This window comes from Ursus arctos, unplaced genomic scaffold (genome assembly GCF_023065955.2).
Source record: "Ursus arctos isolate Adak ecotype North America unplaced genomic scaffold, UrsArc2.0 scaffold_23, whole genome shotgun sequence".
Classification (NCBI taxonomy): Eukaryota; Metazoa; Chordata; class Mammalia; order Carnivora; family Ursidae; genus Ursus; species Ursus arctos.
The window spans coordinates 42,455,568-42,469,627 of NW_026622908.1; the positions used below are offsets into that span (position 1 = coordinate 42,455,568).

The following is a 14,060-nucleotide window of genomic DNA, read 5'->3' on the forward strand; positions in this document are numbered from 1 at the left end:
TGTGGTGGGCAAATCCCCCCCCTTCCCCTCCCTATACCCCAACTCAGAGGTAGGTTGGCTCCTGCCAGGTAGTGAGGGGAGGTCCCAGGGACTCCAGGAGAGTCCGCCTGACTCGGGCACTCCCTGTGGGAGCCCGGATTCTCTTGCAAGGTAAGTCAGACACACACAGGTCACGCCGGAATTCCAGGAAAGGTTTTAATTCCAGTCCCTGAAGTCTGGGAGACACCAAGAACCTCCTTGAGAAGACCCGGGGAGCCTGCCTTCTCACCTCCAACAACAGCCAGGAGAGACAGGCCCCCAAAATATAACTTCTGGCTCAGAGTTCCCACAAAGTGGGGCCCAGCTCGCTGGCTCAGTGACTGGTCCAAGGTCAGCAGGAAGGATGTTGCTTTGGCCTAAGTCGAGCCACGTCGTCTTTGTCTAGGAGGGCACCAAGGAAGCTGACCTTTGGGAGGGAGAGGTGGTGCGCTCACTGGGGACGGAGGAGACAGTCTTGCCTGGCTAGGGCAGCTCTGGGCCACAGCTGTGCAGACCCCCGAGGAGGACAGAGGAGTCCAGACCAGTGATGGCTGGAGGGGAAGGTCCAGCAGCAGCCCCGGAGAGCTGGCTAGACAGACCCTGAGGGGCTTGTCAGTCTGCCTTCCTACAGCAGGAAACTGCGAATCCTGGCTTTGCTGCCAGCTGCTCCGAGGGGCCCCTTGGCTCTGAACAGCAGGGTCATGGTCCTGAAGGAATGCCAGAAGGGGAAAAGCACTGAAGGTGAGAAGCTGAACCAAGAGGGGAGCACCACTGCCTCTGGGGGGCTGAGAGGAACAGCCTCGGGCTGGCCCAAGGCAGCTCTACAGCCCTCATCCACAGGCCCACCAGAGCCCCCCCGCTGCTGGGGCCCGGCATACCAGCCCTCCCTGACCAGTCCTGGCTGCGGGGAGCTTCATCCCCTAGCCCCAGCGACCTAGAGCTTCCCTACCCCCACCCTGGCTCCTGCTCCCCAAACCCCCAAAGTGCCCTCAAACACAAACCCTTCTAACTGGGGCCACTGATCGGACATAACCACTGCTCTTTCTGGGCTCTTTTCCAGGATGCTGGGCTAGGGGAGGGGCTGGCAGGACGCAGAACTCCTGTGGTGCTTACCATCTGCTTTTCTCTTCTGAGGGGACACAGCTGCCCTAGCCTGGGTGGGTAAGAAGAAAAGCCCCCCTTCAGAGCCTGCCTCCGGCTTGGCAAGTACCCTCCCCCACATCAGTCTCTCTGGGGTGGGGGTGCTGCTGGGTCAGTGCTGCACGGGGATGTGTGGGGGGGGAATGACCCTTTCTAGGCAAAGCTCTGATGTGGTCCCCTGACAGAGGCCAGGCCAGGCCAGCACAGAACAGCTACCTTCCCGCCTTTCCGCCTTCCCTCCCTCCCATCCCATCAAAACCTGCCCTGGAAGGAGGAAGGGCTAAGGCAGATTAAAAGATCCCTCCTGCAGGGAAGCCTCAGGGCCAGCGGCTGTGTGGCTCAGGTGGCTCAGTCATCAAGCCTTCGGCTCAGGTCATGAAATCGAGCCCCACATCAGGCTCTACGCTAGGAATGCTCCCTACTTGGGATTCTCTCTCCCTCTCCCTCTGCACCCCCCCCCACACCACTTGCACACGCAAACACACACTCTCTCTCCCTCTCTAAAAAAAAAAAAAAAGGCCGGGGGTGGGGGTGGGGTGGCTTGTGAGCTGACAGCAATGCCAGGGAACCTGGGCTGAAGGCAGGAGGTGCTTTTGCTGAGGGCTGAGCAAAGCTCCCAGGCCCATGGGAAGCCCAGGTGTAAGCCCTCAGAGACCAAAGCTGGTGTCGGGGATGGGGACCTGCACAGGGAAGCAGGGGCCCCGGCCCCACCTTTTTGATAGCCGTCCAGTCCTCCAGGATGTCGACCTCCTGCAGCATGTACACGATGTAAGGACCTGCAACGGGCGGTCAAGGAGGCAGGAAGCCCAGTGGAGGGGACAGGTGTCACAGCGGGGAGGGGGCTGAGGACCCAGGTTAGAGCTCAGGTTCTGCCTCCTACCTCTTGGCTCCCAGGTTCTTGGGGCAGGGCCTCTGACCTCTTCAAGAGTCTGTAGCGGGTACTGAGCCTCACCCCTAACTCCTCTCGGCTCCCCCTCACCTCCTCTCTCCAGTGTGAAGGTCAGTAGGTGAAAACCCAGCCCACCCACTCAGGGACCTTGCTCCTTCTATTCCCTGTCTCCTTACTGTCCCTTCATCTGGCCCCTTCTACAAACTTCCATCTCTTCCATCCTGGAGACAACCCTCCTTTGGTCTCCCACTCCCCTCCGGGGACCATCTGGTCTGTCCTCCTGGGCTCTGTACCTGATGTCTCCACACCCTCGCCTCCCATTCACCCCTCAAGTCCCCGCAGCCCAGACGCCTCCCTCCTTGCCCCGAATGCCATCACCAGGTGGCCAGTGTCCTGAGAGTCTGATGGCTGCAGGGGTAGCTGGGGGTGGGGGTGGAGGGCATGCAGATTCCGTTCCATTCTGTGCTGGGCGATGCCAGGAAGGATGAGGGCTCAGCAGGCCCTGGGCTGAAGGGGCTCATGCCTAAGGTGGGGCGGGGGCAGCTACTGTATGGGGTATGGGTGCCCCAGTTAAGGCCACAGGGGTGCAGGAGAAGCCACCACCATCGGGGCAAAACCAGGAGAGGCTTCACAGAGGAGGTAACATGGAGACAAGCCCCGACCAAGCACAGACAGGCAGCCAGGCTTTCCAAGAAGAGGTAGAAAGGGAGAGAAGGCGGGGGAGGGGGACCGTGGTGGGAAAGTCTGGGACCTGTCGGGGATGTTGTGGGAAAGCCAAAGAGCCTCAAAGGAGACTTCACTCAGGAACTTATGGGGAGTCAGAGCGGATACTTCTATTTCTCTGTGGCCCACACAGCCCAGCAGAGACCCAGGGCCTCACAGAAAATTCCTGACAGCTGGATTTGCCTAATGTGCCTAGTGTGACTCTGCCTTCCATGCCCTCCACCCCCTCCCCCGGTCTGGAGCTAACCCCGATGTCTGCCTGGGTCAGGCCGCCGCGGGTGGAAGGATACCAGACACGAGAGGGGCCTTCTTCCTCTTGCTGGGCGGCAGTGAGTCCCAGGTCCTTGCGCTGCTGGCGTGCAGTCTGTCATCCCACCACTCTGCGCCCCCAGAGCCGGAGTCAGGATCAAGGTGCTGGCCCTCCCAGGACACCCCACCCTTGGAGCTGTGTCCCTCACAGCACCAGGCCAGCCTTTCCCCCTCCTCTCCCTCCCAGGGCGGTGGAGAGCACCCGGGCCCGGGGGCTTGGAAGCTGAGGTTGGGGCCAGACGGCATGGCTATGCAAGCCTGTGGGAGAGGTCGCTGTACTTCTGTTCTCCCGGTTTCTTCATCTGTTTAGTGGGTGGTGGGCCAATGGCCACTCTGGCCTCCCTAGGACCCCCTATGAACAGAGGCGCTGTGGACATGGAGGGGACTGTGGCTGCTGTAGGTGTGGGGGCGTCAGAATGACACCTCCTGTTCTGGAAAGAGAGTGGGGGCCGAGGAGGGCAGGGGGACCCATTCTTGCCGAGCCTCCACTGTGCACCAGGCACTGGGCTAGGTCCTTTCTGTGCCTGGTTCCGTTTGGGCCCCACAGTGACCCCACGAAGCAGGCTCCCGACACACGCTCCCCAGGCAGGCAGAGCAGCGAGCAGCAGATGGGGGGGGGGGGCACGGACAGAGTGGCGCCTGGGGCAGCCTCACCAGAGCTGATGTCCAGGCTCTGGCGGTCCTCCTCCAGCCTCTGGATCCGCCCCTGCAGCTCCCCCTGCAGGGTGTCGTAGAGCAGCAGCTTCTCGCTCTGGAAGGGGTGGAGCGGCTCAGCAGGGCGGCAGGGAAGAGCCACTTCCGCTCACCCCCCCATCCCCCAGCACCCAGTCACATTCACCTCCAGGTGCTGTTTGGCTCCCTGCAGCTCACACTCGTACTTGTTCCGGATCACGTCCAGACAGAAGCCCTTGTAGATCCCTGCAGCGGGGGTGGGGGTGGGGGCGGGGGGCGGGGGAGATGGGAAGCCCTGCTTGGCCAGGGACCCAGGTGTCCCAAAGGCGGAGCCAGGAGCAGGGCCCGCCAGGCAGGGCTGAGAAAAGTGGGGAGCAGAGAGCCATGGGCTCCGGCAGAGGAAGAGGGAGGGGGCCCGGGGGCCGCCCCAGAGCACAGGACAGCCCACACACCTGCCACCTGAATGCGGATCTTGAGGCTCCGCTGCAGCCCCCCCAGAGGCTCTGTGTATTCAGGTGCTCTCTCGGCCCCCACCTCCTCCAGCCGCACCCTCAGCTGACTCAGCCGTTCCCTGAACAACCTGGGAGGGAGAAGGCAGGGCACGAGTGTCCATCAAACACGCGGCCGAGCACCCGCTCCCTGGCAGGCCCCGTGCGGCAGGCCCTCAGCCACCCGGCCCGGCCCAGGTCCGCTGCCTAGATGCCCCCCTACTCACTTCTCCTTTAGCTCCGAGAACTGCTTCTCTAGGTCCAGCATCTCGTTGACGCACTCGCCGCGACGCCGCTCGTAGTCCTCATCGTCCATCTCTGGGACAAGAGGCCCGTCAGTGCTGGCTGAGGAGAAGCGGACGGGCGCCCCTGTGCGCGCGTGGGGGGCTCACCTGAGCTCTCCTCCTCCGACTCGGTCTGGCTGCCGCTCCGCTCCTCCTCGCTCTCTTCCTCCTCCCCATTCATCTCGGCGGCCGAGTCACCCTCTGCTTCCATCTCTTCTGTGTCTTTGCTTGGAGGCTGGACGGGCATCTGGGCTCTGGGAGAAGGAGGAGAGCCATCACTTATCATTGCCCTCAGTTCCAAGCAGGAGAGTGGCCACGCAGGGAGTCAAAGCAAGCCCTGTCGGCACATCTCCCAGAGGCCTGGGAACCATGGAAATGCTCACGTCCCGGACATTGCTGGTGGTCCCGATCTGAGGAATGCTGGCCAAGCCGACGGTCTGTAAGATGGGAAACACCAAGGATGGGCTCCCCACTGCCTCTGGGGCTGGGCCCACATTTGTGACTGGGGCGTTTAAGGCCCCACACAGACTGAAGTACTGGGCCAGCTCCTCTACCCCAGAATCTAACGGTCAATCCTTAAGTACACTATTCCTTCCTCCTCTCCACCCCTTCCTGTTAATCCTTCCACCTGGAAGTCCCTCCACTTCTCGTCCTGAGAACACTCTGCCATCCTCTTGTCTCACTGTGCTCGGGGTCAACGCCTGTGTCCTTCTGCTTCCTCTGGAGGCTCATGCTACCAGAACTCCATCTCCACTACTTCTCCACTCCTCCCTCTCTTGACGGCTCCTGCCCACGACACTTTAGACATGTTCGGGTATTGTCCCCCATTTAGAAATAGCAGAAACACAAAACTTCACCCTATTCCATTTAACCGCTCCCCATTTCCCACCTCACAGCTACACTTTTCTTTTTTTTTTTTTTTTTAAGATTTTATCCATTTATTTGACAGAGATAGAGACAGCCAGTGAGAGAGGGAACACAAGCAGGGGGAGTGGGAGAGGAAGAAGCAGGCTCATAGCGGAAGAGCCTGATGTGGGGCTCGATCCCACAACGCCGGGATCACACCCTGAGCCGAAGGCAGACGCTTAACCGCTGTGCCACCCAGGCGCCCCACAGCTACACTTTTCAAGGCTCTGGCTGTTCCTACTCTTTCACCTCCCAGGTGTTCCACTGCATTTCTCTATGATCGCCCTCGGCTGATGTGAATCCTGTGGCGTTAGAGGACCTCCTGGTGCCCAATGCCAGTATTTTTTAGTGCTTCTTTTAGTTGACTTCTCAGCAACAATGAACACTATTAGTCATTCCTTCTTTTATTTACTCATCTAAGATTTATTAAAGACCTAATATATGCCAGGTAATCAGACACTACAGTAGATGCTGGGCATGATGGGGCAGAGACAGACAGTCTCTGACCCCAAGGAGTTTACAGCTTCCTGGGAGAGAGAGGCAGAGAAGCAGACCATACTGTGGGGTGAGAAGGGATAAGACGCAGTGGCGGGGGGTGCATATGGGAGAGGCATCTAACCGGAATCTGGAGCTTGTCAACAGTGAGGGCTTGTCAACAGTGAGAGGAAGATCCTTGCTGCAGCAGCAGGGAGGGCTTGCAGACAGATGAGCTGAGATGGTTGGGGAGGGAACATTCCAAGCAGAGTGAACAGCATGTGCACAGACTCCAAAATGAGAGAAGGGGTAGGGGTAGGGGCACATGAGTCTAAGCCTCAGAGAGAAATCTGGGCTGCAGAGATCTGGTCATCGGCATAGAGAGAGTTCTTCAGGCCTCGGGAGAGGGTGCAACCAGCAAGGCAGAATGCGTGCAGTGAGAAGAGGTCCATGATGGAACTCCCAGGGCCACCAAAGGGGCAGGTGATGAAAGCCCTGCAAAGGAGAAGGAAATTAGCAAGAGGCGGAGGAAGAGAAACTCAGTCAAGGGGAGAAAGAATTTCAGAAGGAAGGATGGTGAGAGTACCAAATGCTGCCAAGAGATCAATTAAGGGTAAGACTAAACGGTCCTCCCGACGGTTAATCTCTCCGCCTACTGGAAGCTTCGATTTCACTGTGATGTTCTTCCAACTTCTCTGGGCACAGTTCTGAAGTCCTCTAGATCAGTGTAGACACCACTCCCTCCAGGAAGCCCTATTTGTTTACGTCTCCTCTCTATTTGCCCGTTTTCACGTCTGTCTGCCCAACCAGGCTGTAAGCCTCAACCAGGGCGGGGATGCAGCCGCACCTCACTCTACCCAGCACAGTACTTACTTCACGACTAACGGCTGTGCAAATACAAACTAAACAAAGCACACTTTTCCAGGCAGGCTTTTACCTCTTGGTTGCCCCAGAGCCCTGTAGTGGTTGCAAACCCAAAGTATTGTTAACTTTCCTTGACACAATTCGAGTTGTGTAAAATAACTGGCTCACGGCGCAGCTTAGTCGCATTCCTCAAGGATTTCACAAACGATCTGAATCTGACCTGAAAACCTCAGTTCTCCACACCAGCCTCATCTTTCCCATTCTCAAGCCCGAGTTCCTGCCGTTCCCCAAATTTGCAATTCCTCTTCGTTGTTAAATACATATATTTACTTTTGTTTCCAGCTGTCTCTGAGTCTACTGAGTGAGCAAAATACAATCACAACCTCCCCTCCTTACTCCGGGCGCAAAAAGATAACTACCGCTACTGAGTGTTGTAAAGATCGCAAGGGGTAAAGGAGGGAAACGGAAATTGCAAGGCGCTGGACACACGCAATTTATATTTTTAGAAAGCGAGCATTTCGAGGGCAGACCTCCACAGAAGGCCGATTCTTCTCCCTCGAGAAAGCCAATCCAGACCCCTGCGCGGCGCGCCAGGACCCTCCCGCCCCGTTCCATGCCCGTCTGCGCCGGCGCCGCGGGCAAGGGAGTCAGTGGCTCTTCGGCGGCCAGCAGCGGCCCCGCGGCGCCGCACGCGTCCCGCCGGTTAAGTCTCCGCTTCGGCCCTCACTGGGCCAGCTCCGACCGACTGGCCAGAGATGCCGAACCAGATGCCCTGAGGAACGTTACGCACCGCGGGGAGGGGGCCTCCGGTTTGAGGTCTGAAACTCCCTGAGAGGTGCCCGCGGCTGCCGAGCTCCCGGAAACGTCGAGCCCGTCCCTCTACTCCGGGAGGCGGGGCCCGCCGCACTTCCGCATACGATATCAGGAGGCGCCCGTCGCGGAGCTCACAATTGGACCTCTGGGGCGAGGCATGCTGGGATACCGCGGGGCCGGTCTCCATAGCAACGGGCCGAAATTCCCGCAGGTCTTCGGCTGGCGGAAAAGACCCTTGTGGTTTCTTTGCTTTGCGGTCGGCGCCCCTTGGGCCGCAGCTATCTCCTCCTCGCGTCCCCCCGCCCCTCGTGTGGAAGGGACGAAGCCACGACCCCGCCCCCTGCCCGCCGGGTTCAGGAGAGTCATGGAGCCACTGTAGTGTGAACACTCGTTTATTTACACACGGTCGTTGGTAGGCAAATAACCCAGCCCAGCCAATTCGAGGGCACAGATCTGGCACAGAACCTGCAGACCCTTCCTTTCTCCAGAGCTCCCGAGGGCGGAGGCCTGGAAGAACCAGAAGTTTAGGCTTCTGCCCAAAAGCCAAGAACTAAATTCAACGCCTTCACCTGATTTCTTTCCAAAAAGTCCATTTTGTTAAGTACTCCGACTTCTCAGTTCTGCCCCATTCATACTTTTCGCTCTCCTACTGCCCACCCACCCCAGATTGTTAATAATAATAATAACAATAATACTGTAATAATATTAATAATACTTCACATTTGTACGAAGCTTACAGAATGTTTTCACATATAGCATCTCATCTGAGCCTCCCAACAGTTCTGTGAGGTAGGTATTTTCACCTCCCTTTTTACAGACGGGATAACTGAGGCTCAGAGAGGAAATGGGATTTGCTCAAGGCCACACAGCTAGTTAGTGGTAAAGCTAGGACTTGATCCTAGCACCCCTTATTCAAGTCCAGTGTTCCAACACCACAGCTACCACTGTAAAGTGGAGTGACATTTCTTACCCCTATCAGGCCTGAGGGACGGCCTAAGGAGGGAAGAGGCTGAGACTTCTCTGACTAGAAGAGGGAAGGGCTCAGCAGTGACGTGGGGAGTCGGGGTACTTGGCCTTCAACTCCTGTTTGAACTGGCGGTAAAGGATCTTATTGTGCTGATTTTCGGCCTCCTTTTGGGGATGGAACTTCAAAGCTTCCTTGAAGCCCTTATGAACCAGGAAACCTTCGTTCAGCACCTCGAAATCAAATCCTGCCACGTGCAGCTCACAGGCCTGTTGGAGGAGAGACAGGTCAGTGAAGTTGGACGACACTGCTAGGGCCGAGACCGACATCCCTAAAGCCTCTCTCCAGCGTCCCCACTCCTCTGGAGGCATCCTGGATCTTCCATACCATGCAACCACTTTGTGAACTATGACTGTCCTGCCACATTGCCTCCTTTCTGTCCAGGACCACTCTTAGCTCCCAGAGCCCACCACTCCTCCTGCCCCGTTTCCCCTGCCCTCTCCCTTATGGGCACCTGGCTGATGCGATTGAAGCCGTACTGGCGAAAGCGCTCGTCGAAAGTGGGCACCTTGCCTCCGGCCACGTAGAATGGTTCCCAGGGGTCCTGCCAGGGCACCACATAGGCAGGCCTCAGCAAACTCTCTTCTGGCAGGTTGACCCAGCGGGAGTAGTTGGTGGGCGCCTGGCAGGGCGTGCACAGCCCATAATAGAAGGGCCGCACCTCGCCCACTTGGTAGAGCTGCAACAGCTCGTTCTTGTTCGTGGGCATGCGGCGGGCTCGGCGGATCTCGAAGGCAGGCACCACCAGTGCTGTGCCCGCCCACTGCTTGCTCTGATCCAGCATTTCCCGCAGGCCCCTCCACAGCCCCTCACTGGGCACCATGTCCACGTCGATTACCAGGGCATAGTTGGCCCCCTCACGAGCCAGATTCCTCAGCAGATTATTGGGATAGGAGACATTGGTGCCCAGCGCATAATTGATCCCGGGCTGGGCCACTCTGGCTAGCTTGTCAAAGACCTCCTGGCAGGACCGCAGCAGGGCAAACTCCCCCGGCTCCCGGGGATCGGGCACAGCGGCCTCATAGCGCGAGGGGCACACAAGGTGCAGGGCGACCCTGGCGCGCATATCGGGGCAGTGGCTGCTCAGCGCGTAGGTCAGCACCGTGGCTAGCTGCGCCTCCTCCTTGGTGGCCGCGAACACCGACACGGATAGCGGGCCCTCCCAGCGCTCCAACAGGCCCGACAGGTGCAGCAGGTTGTCCACGCTGGCGTGCGTGGCCAGGATCACATCATTGGGGTCCATGGTGGTCTTCAGTAGGCCCCTGTAGACGCGGTAGTCACCACTGGCGTCCAGGACGCCTCCAGAGGCCAGAGCGGTGCGGAGCTGCGCCTTGACCTGGTCCACGGACCGCGGGGACGGGGGAAAGAACTCGAAATACTGGTCTTGCTCCTCCTGCCCGTGTAGCCCGGACAGCAGCGACAGGTAGAGCAGCTGCAGCATCGCCACCAGCATTAGCGCGGCCAGAAGCAGCTGGTAGAAGGCGCACCGGATGGCGTAGGACATCTGCATGGCTCTCGGGGCTCCGAGCGCGCAGCAGGGACCACCGGGCCGCAGCCTTTGCCAGCCGCCGCAAGCCCGGATTTACCGCAGCCTGCCGAGCGCAGCCGAGGCGAGCCGAGGCGAGCCGAGCCCCGCGCAGCTTCCCCGCCCGAGCTGGCCTTGGGGCGCGCCAGCTCGCCCCCTGCGCGCGAGGAGGAACTACTGCATACGCCGCCGCGCCGCGCCGCGCTTTGAAAACCCTGAAAGTGCCCGCGGCCGCGTCCGCCGTGTTCCCAAGGATACGCTCCCCTCCCTCCTGATCGGTGTGCGACCCTCTGGACCAGGCGCGTTTTGAAACACCCGCGCGCTCGCCCCCGCCTTAGGGAGGGGAAACCGTGGCAGAACTCTGGTTGCAGCTTGGGGAAGGATGGCGCGGGTTCGCGGCCGCGGCGGGCGGGAAGGAACACAAAAAATCCCTTTCTTTCCGCGTCTCTCCCTCCGCCAGGTCCTAGGAAATCCACACGGAAGAATGGATGGGGGGGTGGGGGCGGAAGGTGCGGAGGAGATCAGAGATAAGGGCATGTGGAATGAAGCGCGTTACGTGGGACGAGGTGGCCGAGTGGTTAAGGCGATGGACTGCTAATCCATTGTGCTTTGCACGCGTGGGTTCGAATCCCATCCTCGTCGGTCGTGTTTTACACGAGGTAGGAGGTGTACTTTTCTGACTCCCTATGAAGAGGGCCCGCGGTTCAGTGGCACGTAGAAGACCCGAACTGGAATTCTGGCTGATGCCAAATTGGGAGCCTATATATTCTATGTGGTAATCGGAGAAGCCCCTCAGGAGGAGCCACCTTACTGTCTAAAGTGGTAGAATTCGGTAGTGCTGTGGTGTTTGATCACTTAAATTATTACTCTGTTCAGCCCACTGATTCCCCTCCCCATAGCAGTTCTCCCAGGGGGACACCTTCTGTCCAGCCCCCAATCCCTGCAACACACACACACACACACACACACACACACATTTAAGCAGGAGGCCTAGAATATTCTAACACCAGCCAACGTATACAGAAAGTGCCTAATAAGCTTGTGGGGTAATTGATCCCTGGACTCTTTAGAACAGGAGAGACTGTGGGGAAGGGCAGCTACTTCGACAGCTAAATCAGTTATATGTGGTAACTATTTGAGCTCTGTGAATCTTGGGAAGGGAATTTTGAGGCCGGCTGGGAAGAGCCTCCAATAGCCAGGACAAGATTTGCCCTCCTCTCCACAGGCAGTAGGAAGCAAAGGTCGTTTTGTTTGTTTGTTTTAAAGCAGTTTGGTGTTTTGTTTTGTTTTGTTTTTTTAAGAGAGAGAGAGAGCAGGAGCTGGCGGGGGGGGGGGGGGCGGGGGTAGGGACAGAGGGAGAAGCAGACTACTTGCTGAGCTGGGAACCCAAGGAGGGGCTCCATCCCAGGACTCTGGGATCATAACCTGAACTGAAGGCAGATGCTTAACCGACTGAGCCCCCCAGGCGCCCCAGGAAGTCAAGGTTGTTGAATTAAAGAGTGACGGAAGCGGGGCGCCTGGGTAGTGCAGTCGTTAAGCGTCTGCCTTTGGCTCAGGGCCTGATCCTGGCATTCCAGGATCGAGTCCCACATCGGGCTCCTCTGCTGGGAGCCTGCTTCTTCCTCTCCCACTCCCCTGCTGTGTTCCCTCTCTCGCTGGCTGTCTCTCTGTCACATAAATAAATAAAACTTAAAAAAAAATACGATTAAAGAGTGACGGAAGCGACCTATATTCTGCAGCCCCAGCAATAACACGTACTGAGCGCCCGCTCTGCACCGAGGGCTGTGTTAGGCACCCGGGATGAAGGCTTGCTGGAGACCGGACAGGTGCTGTCTTGGAAGGCTCTCACTGGTGGCCTGTGCTGGGAGAGAGGCGAGAAGTATGCATAGACCCTTTTAGCACCGGCCTTGCAAACTGGAGGCTCAAGACGTCAGATTTGGAGCTATTAGGGTTGTCTTTGACCCTCTCGGTGTTGAAAATAACAATTTTGAATCCCATTAGTTGTTGGCTTTGATGAATCAGGAAAATCCGTATTTCCAACTTTTGTTTTAAATTCTGAAAGATCTGGCAATGCCAGGCCTGCGTTTCCACAGGGTGACAATTGGGCAGAACATAAGAGTAGCTCTCGCCCTTTGCAAATAGTTTTCTCTTTGCCAAGGTCTCAACTCTGCCCTTTCACTGTTCACTCACTAGCGTCTGAGTCTCCTGTGCAGCACTCACACCATACCCCCTCCGTCTGCCCGGGCACCTGCTCGCAGTATCTCCCACCTCCCACCTCCCACACACTAGAACCGTAGCCACATAGCCAGCATCAGTATATGTTTGTTGAATGAGTGAATAAGAAGCTTCCAAAGTGTCCCCAGTGTCCTTAGCTTGAGGGGAGACTGAAAAGTAGGGACGGCCTCACTGAGGTGGCAAGATCAAGGACAGCTACATGGTAGGTCCAGAGGAAGGCCTCCAGCCTGCTATTGTGGGCAGAAAGGCCTGGCTGGGGAGCAACACTGGCTCCCCAGTGTGATGGAGTGGAGCGTGAGAGAGTCAAAGACCAGAGTTGGGGGCGCTCAGGTGGCTCAGTGGTTGATTAGTTAAGCGTCTGGGTGGTTAGTTAAGCATCTGCCTTCGGGTCATGATCCCGGGGTCCTGGGATCAAGCCCCGCATCACACTCCCAGCTCGGTGGCACAGAGCCTGCTTCTCCCTCTCTCTGCCTGCCGCTCCCCCTGCTTGTGCTCTCTCTATCAAATAAATAAATAAAATCTTAAAAACAAAAACAAAAACGAGAACTGAGTTGAAAACCATTAATAAGGGGTCTGCTTTCCACATAGCTTACCTTCTGCCTCTCTTCCATCTGGCCATTCCTGGTTTATATCCTTTTGTACTAAATCTGTAACCCAGCGAGTAAAATGGTTCTCTGAGCGCCGTGATTGGCTGTTGCAAATTAATTGAATCTGGTGAGGGAGCTGCTGCAACCTCTGACGGATAGCCAGTCGGTCAGAAGCACAGGTAACAACTGGGATTCGTGATGGGCCTCTGCAGGGGGGCGGTCTTGTGGGACGGAGCAGGAAGCTGCGGGACCTGATGCTCTCTCCAGGGAGATGGTGTCAGAATTGTGTGTCCAGAAATACAACTGAATTGTGTGTGTTGATCTCGAATCCTCCAATTTTGCTGAATTTGCTTATTAGCTCTAAGTGTGTGTGTGTGTGTGTGTTCTTTAGGATTTTTTTTCTGTATGTGTGTGTATTATATCATCTGTGAATATGGATAGCTTTACTTCTTCCTTTCCAATTTAGATGCCTTTTATTTCTCTTTCTTACCAAATTGCTGTAGTTAGGACTTCCAGTGCAAAGTTGAGCAGATGAAATGGTAGAAGTGGGCCTTTTCCTGATCTTAGGGAAAGGCTTTCAGTCGTTCATCATCGAATATGACATCAGTTGTGGATTTTTCATAAATGTGCGTCATCAGGTTGAGGAAGTTCCCATCTATTCCTTGTTTGTTGAGTGTTTTGATTTTGTCGGATGTTTTTGCCGCATCAGTGGAGATGACCACGTGGCTTTTCCCCTTCGTTCTGTTAATGTGGTGTATTACATTGCTTTCTGTACGTTGAACTACCTTGCGCGCTGGAGTAGATGCCACTTGGTCATGGTATATAATCCCCTTAATGAACTGCTGGGTTCTGTTTGTTAGCATTTTGTTGAGACCTTTACATCTGTATTCGTAAGGGAAATTGGTTATTACATTTTCTTGTGATGTCTTTATCTGGCTTTGGCGTCAGGGTAGTGTTGGTCTCATAGAATGAGTTAGGAAATGTTCCCCCCATTTTTTGGAAGAGTTTGAGAGGATTGGTGTTCTTTCTTTATTTTGCTTTTAAAGATTTTATTGATTTGAGAGAAAGGAGTAGGAGGAGGGGCAGAGGGAGAAGCAGACTCCCCACCG

The 14,060-nt window shown here is 56.7% G+C and overlaps 2 protein-coding genes and 1 non-coding gene across 5 annotated transcripts; 1 reads left to right on the forward strand and 2 right to left on the reverse strand.

Moving 5' to 3' along the window:
- Positions 1 to 181: 181 nt before the first annotated feature.
- BRMS1 (BRMS1 transcriptional repressor and anoikis regulator) lies at positions 182 to 7,664 on the reverse strand. Of its 3 annotated transcripts, none has more exons than XM_044378436.3 (11): positions 7,558 to 7,664; positions 6,049 to 6,398; positions 4,632 to 4,777; positions 4,467 to 4,557; positions 4,204 to 4,331; positions 3,918 to 3,997; positions 3,734 to 3,830; positions 3,061 to 3,150; positions 1,870 to 1,908; positions 1,132 to 1,171; positions 182 to 725 (listed from the first exon to the last, which is right to left on the reverse strand). In XM_044378436.3, exons 2-10 carry the CDS (start codon positions 6,228 to 6,230, stop codon positions 1,167 to 1,169), a joined length of 858 nt encoding a protein of 285 aa, XP_044234371.3. In that variant the 5' UTR covers positions 6,231 to 6,398; positions 7,558 to 7,664; the 3' UTR covers positions 182 to 725; positions 1,132 to 1,166. The 3 variants fall into 3 exon arrangements, with proteins under 3 accessions (XP_044234371.3, XP_044234370.3, XP_026338927.3); XM_044378435.3 differs by having other exon boundaries at positions 1,870 to 1,934; XM_026483142.4 differs by lacking the exon at positions 6,049 to 6,398 and having other exon boundaries at positions 1,870 to 1,934.
- Positions 7,665 to 7,956: 292 nt separating this feature from the next.
- On the reverse strand, positions 7,957 to 10,277 carry B4GAT1 (beta-1,4-glucuronyltransferase 1). Its single transcript, XM_026483141.4, has 2 exons — positions 9,059 to 10,277; positions 7,957 to 8,813 (listed from the first exon to the last, which is right to left on the reverse strand). Exons 1-2 carry the CDS (start codon positions 10,112 to 10,114, stop codon positions 8,622 to 8,624), a joined length of 1,248 nt encoding a protein of 415 aa, XP_026338926.1. The 5' UTR covers positions 10,115 to 10,277; the 3' UTR covers positions 7,957 to 8,621.
- Positions 10,278 to 10,689: 412 nt separating this feature from the next.
- Positions 10,690 to 10,771, forward strand: TRNAS-GCU (transfer RNA serine (anticodon GCU)). Its single transcript has one exon. It is a non-coding gene; the product is annotated as a tRNA-Ser (tRNA).
- Positions 10,772 to 14,060: the final 3,289 nt, after the last annotated feature.

Excerpts from the sequence above, each read along its gene's own strand:
- BRMS1 (XM_044378435.3), bottom strand. The coding sequence starts at position 6,230 with ATGTGCCCCTACCCCTACCCCTTCTCTCATTTTGGAGTCTGTGCACAT. Across the intron at positions 1,935-3,060 it reads GAAGGCCCCTCTCGTGTCTG|GTCCTTACATCGTGTACATG; the intron begins GTATCCTTCCAC and ends CGCCCGTTGCAG. Across the intron at positions 1,172-1,869 it reads ACTGGACGGCTATCAAAAAG|GCTAGGGCAGCTGTGTCCCC; the intron begins GTGGGGCCGGGG and ends TTACCCACCCAG.
- B4GAT1 (XM_026483141.4), bottom strand. The coding sequence starts at position 10,114 with ATGCAGATGTCCTACGCCATCCGGTGCGCCTTCTACCAGCTGCTTCTG. Across the intron at positions 8,814-9,058 it reads GCTTCAATCGCATCAGCCAG|GCCTGTGAGCTGCACGTGGC; the intron begins GTGCCCATAAGG and ends CTCCTCCAACAG.